Below are 7,337 nucleotides of genomic sequence, written 5' to 3'. Positions count from 1 at the left end.
TCTGCCTCCTGGGTTCAAGTGATTCTCCTGCCTCAGCCTCCTGAGTAGCTGAGATTACAGGCACCCACCACCATGCCCTGCTAATTTTTATATTTTTAGTAGAGACAGGGTTTCACCATGTTGGCCAGGCTGGTCTTGATCTCCTGACCTCATGATCCACCCGCCTCCCAAAGTGCTGGGATTACAGGCCTGAAAGTGCAACTCTTGAAAGAATAGTCTGCCCCCTGGAAGTGGTGAAACAGGAGGTTCCTGAAAGACGCACTTTAATTATATGTTGAACAATTGAGGGCCGTGAGGCTGGGTACCTGTCATATGCTTAACTCTGGTACACAGTGGACCCTGGCTGTCCTTCACATGCCCGTGAAAGTAACTTGGGCCTTACAATAATGGCTGGCGGTGGGCTGCTCTGGGTCAGATGGGTGGGGCGGTTCCCTATCCGATGAACAAAACAAAAGCCAAGAATTCCGAGACTGTTGTTTTCCTAGGGGAAAAAAATCCTCCCTTTCCGCTAGGTGGTAGTGACTGAAGAACCCTAGGGGCATCTCTGGCAGGGCTGGGCTTTTAGTGAGGGCAGGCCCCAGGGGCACCACTCTCCCTGCTTCCCACATCCTTCTGCTCTGGCATGACCACTCTTCATGCCCTCTTGAGAGCACCATTAGCAAACTCAAACATTGACTTACAAGGTCCCCGGAACACACACCATGACCATCAGTGTGGAAGACAGAGGAACCTGCCCAATGTATCCCGATTTTCTGAAGCACCTGCTGTCCTTGCCCTGGAGACAGTGATTTGATGACAGGCACAGAGGCAGCTGGTTTAGATCAGGCTGTGCATTTTGGGGAGGAGTTGTGGAAGGCTGTGAGCTTTGTGCCTCCTTTGACTGTTCGGTTGGTATATTTGTTTTTTGCTCCTATGTAGGTTATTGGTGATTACTTTGGAAAAGAAGGTCGTTTTGAAATGCGGCCGAATGTCAAATATCCTTGGGGACCCTTAAAACTGAGAATAGATGAAACCCGGATTGTAGAGCACACAAACAGCTCTCCCTGCAAATCATGTAAGTCCAGAGACTTAATTTGCTATTCATGCCATCACCTCTAAGCTCAGCGTAATATAAGTTTAAAACCCAAGTGTTTCTGGGGGCTTACATTTTGGAAGTTCACATTTCTTTCTCTGATGTGGTAAAATGCATGGGAACAGTTCACGAACTGGTATTTTGCCCTTATCAGAGGCTTTCAGGTTTTCATTCCCTTCCAGCCTTCTCTTCCACAATGGGAGAATGTTTCTCCCTATTTGTACATCTCTTACTGTAATCTCTTGGCTAGTTCATGTTTCCACTTTTAGGGAAAATCAAAATATCAGTTAGTAAATGTCATTCATTTATTCTTCTCTCATAGCAAGTCTCGTTCTGATTTTCCAAGTTTGTGGTTATTTTCCAGCTCCTTAGAACCAAAGAGATAACACCCCTTAAACATCTGAACATGTACACATTGGCAAATAAGGGTAAAATGTATTAGTTATGAACAGCTTTGTATGTAAGTAGAGAAACAAGTGGATGTTCTCATATGTAGCTTACAAATGGGAAAGTTGTTAGAAATCATTGTTTCAGAGAATAAGGTAGTGAGGGAGAACAAGGCGAATACAGGTCTTTCAGGAGGCCAGTTGGTCATTTCAGGCAAATATATGTGTGCTTCTGAAAGCATCTTTTAAACTGTTAGGCATTTATGTCTATGCAGTAATTATGGGAAGGAATGAAGGAGGAAGTGTGTTAAGAACACTCTGGGGAGATTGGGCCTGTATTTGAAATCCCACTGTTGTCACTTGCTGGCTTTGTGACCCTAGGAGCGTTCCTTCAGCTTTTTAACCCTCAGTTTTCCAGTGTAAAGAGAAAGAAATGTGCCCAACGCATAAGGCTGTTTTGAGGATTACACACTATGATGCATTGAAAACCTCATACTAAACTCTAGTTACAAGTTAACTATTTATCATATTTATATAACTGGGACACTACTGAACTTGATTGTTTCAAATTGTTATCCACATTTTCACATTTTGACATGAGACTCTGGCTTTGGTGAGAGAATATCTAAAAACAGAACATTGACCCAATGAATTTTTCATCAAATCTTCTAGCATTTTGAAGTGCCATCATCCATCTGTGAAAATAAGAAGCCCTGGGTCAGTGTCCTGGTCCAGCTTGTTGTCTTCTTTGACTTTATTTTTTTATTTTTGAGATGGAGTCTCACTATGTCACTCAGGCTGGAGTGCAGTGGCGTGATTTTGGCTCACTGCAACCTCTACCTCTTGGGTTCGAGTGATTCTCCTGCCTCAGCCTCCTGAGTAGCTGGGATTAAAGGTGCTTGTCACCGCATCCAGCTAATTTTTGTATTTTTAGTAGAGATGGGGTTTCACCATGTTGGCCGGCTGGTCTTGAACTCCTGACCTCAGACGATCCACCCACTTTGGCCTCCCAATTCTTTGACTTTAAGCTCAAAAGAGAGTGGCTATACCTGAAATCTTCTGTTCTAGTTTTCCTCTGATTCTTGAATTTGCTTCTGTTCTCATTGTGTCCACTCTCTTAATAGTGTGCTTGTTTATCTAGCACTTTCTCAAATGCTTTTTAAGCTTTGCACTAGGCAAATCAAACCGAACCAAACCAAACCAAAACAACAACAACAACCCCCCCCCCAAAAAAAAAGCTAAGTGTAGTGTTCCTTAGAAAATACTCTTGAAAAAAAAAAAGGAAAAGTTGCCTCCAGTGGGAAATCGAGGAACATCTTGCAATGAATGAAATTTGAGGCATTTGCAATTGTATCTCAAAATGAACCCTAGTTATCTATGCTTCTTTTTCAAGCAGGTGGCCTAGAAGAATCAGCAGTGACAGGAATTGTTGTGGGGGCCTTACTAGGAGCTGGCTTGCTAATGGCCTTCTACTTTTTCAGGTGAGGACCATTTGTTAAGGTACAATTCACTCTCCTCTACTGTCTTTGTCATTTGTTTTTGCATGATTCTCTTTGTGACTTGTCCACATTCTTCTTTTACCCAAGAAGCACGGTGGTTAAAAAATCTAAGCCATTCTTTTGGCGTGACCCCAGGTTTGGTAGTCAGTGCGTTAACATACTGGGTGCTCGGGTCATCGGTTTCGATTACATCTCACTGTGGGACAGAGAGCTGCTGCCGTACTTTGATCACAGATTTTTATTTTTATTTTTTTGAGATAGAGTCTCACTCAGTCTTGCCAGGGCTGGAGTGCAGTGGCAGGATCTCTGCTCACTGCAATTTCGCCTCCTGGGCTCAAGCGATTCTCCTGCCTCAACCTCATCAGTAACTGGGGCTACGGGTGCAGGCCACCATGCCTGGTTAATTTTTTATATTTTTAGTAGAGACAGGGTTTTACCATGTTGGCCAGGCTGGTCTTGAACTCTTGACCTCAAGTGATCCATCTGCCTTAGCGTCCCAAAGTGCTGGGATTATAGGTCTGAGCCACCATCCTTTGATCACAGATATTCTCACAAGAATTCCTACCGCCCACCAAGTGAAGCAGTGAGGAGGGAATCTGAATAAAGGAGGGAAATCAACTTCCCCTTTCTCAGGCTTTCTCCAATTCGGAAATAGGTGCCCGGGCCCACCTTAAAGACAAGGAGGGAGCTCTGCAGAGCCTGTGCTCTCAGGCTGATCTGTGCTCAGTATTTGGAGAGCTCACATTCTCACTCAGCACTGTGGTTAAGCCCCAAGGCTTGCAAAATTGTAATAATGTACACGTGTTCAAGGTACTGATTGTTCTGCCCCGAGAGGGTGGCCCATTCCTTTGTAATCTTTGGTGGTTGAGTTTGTGGTTTATTCATAAGTTATTAGATAGAGCAAGGTTTCTTTATTTCTACATGAAATTGTAACTGGGCGTATGTGACCCTTTGTGGGAACAATTGTATTACTGTTCCTTGGGTCACAGTACACGTAGTTTGATTTTTATCTAGGACATATCCTGGGAGGCAGGGAGAACTTTTGTGGCCGAATAGACAGACTTAACCCCCAAGGCACCCAGGGAAGAAGGGGAAGGCTTGTTCTGTGGTATTTGGGAAAGCATGCCAATTTTCTCTCTTGAATCAGGGCATCACGCCTGGGGGCACACTACTTTAATCTCTAACCAGGGTTTCATATTCTGTCACTTCTCATTTATCAACTCAAACCCAGATGTCCCTTGAGGGCACTCTTTGTAAGAGAAACCATGGTATTTTGTAGCCAAGTTTTATTATGACATTCACTTTTTCTTTACCCAGGAAGAAATACAGAATAACCATTGAGAGGCGAAACCAGCAAGAAGAAAGTAATCTTGGAAAACATCGGGAGTTACGGGAAGATTCCATCAGATCCCATTTTTCAGTGGCTTAAGGGAAGGCTCCCCCTCCCCTGATACTTTTTTTTCTGCCTGAGATTCTTTAAGGACATAGAGGGGAGGAAAGAAATCAATGAAATAGAAGGGGCGTTCTTGAAGAATTCATTATTTTAAGCAGTTAGTCATTTCATTTTAAAATTTCTTTAGAAGCTCAGGAACTATTATTAATCACCATCTGCCTCCAGGCCTTTCATCTCATGACAAACAAATATAATCATGATATCGTGTCACTCTGCTAAATGTTCATACTGTTTCAAGGGCATATGATTAGATTTATGCTTTTAAAATCTGATGTCTCCATATCTTGATGGCTTTTGGGAGCATTTCACACAAGGGTATAAAACACGATTTACTTAAATGAAATGTTTTGTAGCTAGAATAAAATATTTTTACAAGTAGAACATTCTTGGAAAGAATTCAACACCCAATAAGGGGAAAATGTAATGAAAAAATCTCAAGGTTGGAAATACTGCCTTACTCTCCCTAGAGCTGGAGGACAGATGGTTGAAGACTTCTCTGTCCAATGTCTACATTCAGGTTCTGACTTCATATCTTGAAAAAGGATTCCCTCCCTGTCTTTTTCAGTCTCATAAAAGCTACTCTGGAAAGTTGTAAATATTAGTGAGAGGTGAGAGGATTTACAAATGAAAAGCAAGTCTAAAATGTTTTCGATGTAAAAAAAATCCTATTTCACACTAACATTTTATTTTACAAGTATTTTAATCTTATATTTTGGTATTAGAAAAATTTGTCTATTTTTTCATTTTGAAGATTAACTTTTGCTTATATTTTAAAAGCTTGGGTCAAGCGTACAACAAACCAATGATGATGAAAAATACTTCTCTTTTTCTCCCTGTTTCCCTCTTTCCCTTGGCCACAGCCAAATGCTAATTGCTGCTTTAATTACAGAGATGTGGAAATGTATTCACATGATAAACTTTCCAGGAATACATCAAAATTTTAACTCTTTGGCATTTTTACTGTTTAACTGTTTTAAATGCAAGTTATTTTAGGGTGCCACTCCTTCCAATTCTGGCCAAATGATGAGTTTCAAGATCAAGAGTGAAAAGTTATTAGAATTAAACAGATCTTTATAAAGGAAGGCAGCCCTTTTCTCTCAAGAACAACTTTGTTGAGAGTTACAACTTGACAGCAAGTACCGCAATGACAAATGTAAAACTTTTACACATGGCATTTGCCAAATTTCCCAGTGACGATTTTGGTTAAAAGAGGGAACCTAAATATCTACTCTATTCCCTCTCAGTTAACGCCACAGAACTTTGTAGCCGTCTATGAATAACGGTAAGAGTGGGTTAGGTGTGCAGATAAGGAATTTGGATAAAGTTGAGTAAGTTTTTACTGGGTATCTGCTTTGCACGCAGTAGTCTGCACATGAGTTTAAACTCAGGTCACCACTTTCACTTATACTTTATGGAGAAGATAGACCGTGAGGGAGGAAGGGGAAGCTGTCATGTCAGTGCACCGTCTTGGAATTACATAACTGGGGTCTTTCCTCAATAACATTTTGAGCAGCTGAAAAATAGTTTAAAAATTATCTTAATATCTATTAAAGGCCATGTCTATGCAGGAAACAGGAGAGTTTGAGCAATCCCTTGGTGGTGATGAAGGTGGTTCACACAAGTAACAGTGGAGGCAAAGGTAAGCGCAAGCTGCCTGTCCTAGAGCTGGCCCATGTGTGTGTGCTTCCCTGGAGAAGTCTGCTTCTGTTGCTCCCACTTGAGTCACAGCTAACAGATTATTTCTCTGTGAGGCACATTTCTCCTCTGTTGTTTAAAAAATGAGAGCTGGGAGGCAGCTGAGAGGGTGTGATAAATTAAGTATAAGCAAGTGAAACAACTCTGTTGTAGTTCTCTATGCCGGATGCAAAGGGAACAGTGTTGAATTCCAAAAAGGATAGAAGAAGAGGGCAAGAAGCACAAACTCCAGAAATTCTAGTGCAGGAAGAGAGTTTGAGAAGTAAAATCCAGGAAAGCAAAGCACTGGACCGCTTGGGACTCCCCAGAGTGAAAAAGCATGGAAGGACTGTATCCACTTTAGTTACTTGAATTGGAGAGCTTGTTTCTCTCTCATTTTTACTTTTCAATGATGTTTTCTTTATATTTCAGAGATATTCATTTTCTCTTGTGCTTGTAAAAAAACACTTACACTTCAAGTCTGTGTGCTTACAGGGGGAAAAATAATCTACCTGGTTGCAGTCTTTGAGTATAACCACATCTAACCTTTTTAAAATTTATATAGAAGTCCATTAACGCTAACATTTTTAGAACAAATATATTCCATTTTAACGTCAGGTAGAGGAATAGTCCTAAACTTAATATGATAGCTCTAGATAAAGTCTTAAAGATAAGTGAGAATTTAGTATTCTAAAAATGGCAGAACAAATCATGAGGTTTCTGGATGCCATACCAATGTAAAATCAATTCTCATGTTAAGATTGATTGCTTATTTACATGTCAGTCATCTACTTTTTCTTCCTTGAAATCGGCATATGAATTACAAAAACTCTGTTAAGCTTGGAAAATTCCATTAAGTTGGAAACATTGGTTAAAAGTGCAGGTGCTTGGCCCAAGGTTATCCTGGTTTCAGATCTCAAGATTAGTTTTGGGGATTTATGTTCCTAACTGCTAAGCAACATCTTTGACAACTAGTGATTTATACTCTACTGGTAGTCCTATGTCACATAGTAAAATAAATAGGGCCTTAGTTCTTAAGTCGTCTTATACATTTTTACCCTGAAATCTAGGGTGTTCAGATTTCAAAAGGGATACTTTAAATACAGATTTCAAAATGTATTTTCTCATCCAAACTTCAGCTGACACTGTACAGGTCAACATGTGTAGACACTTTTTGATGTTGTCTTATGGTCATCATCGTCTTCTTAGATTTTTGGGTAGGGGTGCCAGGTAGGGGGAGACTCAGAAATGAA

At 40.9% G+C, this 7,337-nt stretch overlaps 1 protein-coding gene across 3 annotated transcripts in view; it reads left to right on the top strand.

Annotated features, from left to right (window-relative positions):
* NPR3 (natriuretic peptide receptor 3) overlaps positions 1-7,122 on the top strand; it is a 63,812-nt gene extending 56,690 nt beyond the window's left edge. The window contains exons 6-9 of one of the 3 annotated variants that reach the window (XR_001824665.2): positions 919-1,054; positions 2,852-2,939; positions 4,275-6,049; positions 6,259-7,122. Coding sequence is in view for 2 of the 3 variants with exons in the window: in XM_017526809.2 (XP_017382298.1) it covers positions 919-1,054; positions 2,852-2,939; positions 4,275-4,386 (336 nt within the window). In the remaining variant the exon portion in view is untranslated. Of the gene's footprint in view, positions 1-918; positions 1,055-2,851; positions 2,940-4,274 lie in introns of all 3 variants that reach the window. The other 2 variants (XM_017526810.2, XM_017526809.2) reach the window with 2 other exon arrangements.
* Positions 7,123-7,337: the final 215 nt, after the last annotated feature.

The sequence above is a fragment of the Cebus imitator genome, unplaced genomic scaffold (genome assembly GCF_001604975.1).
Source record: "Cebus imitator isolate Cc_AM_T3 unplaced genomic scaffold, Cebus_imitator-1.0 Scaffold44, whole genome shotgun sequence".
Classification (NCBI taxonomy): Eukaryota; Metazoa; Chordata; class Mammalia; order Primates; family Cebidae; genus Cebus; species Cebus imitator.
This window is presented reverse-complemented; position numbering and strand designations above follow the sequence as displayed.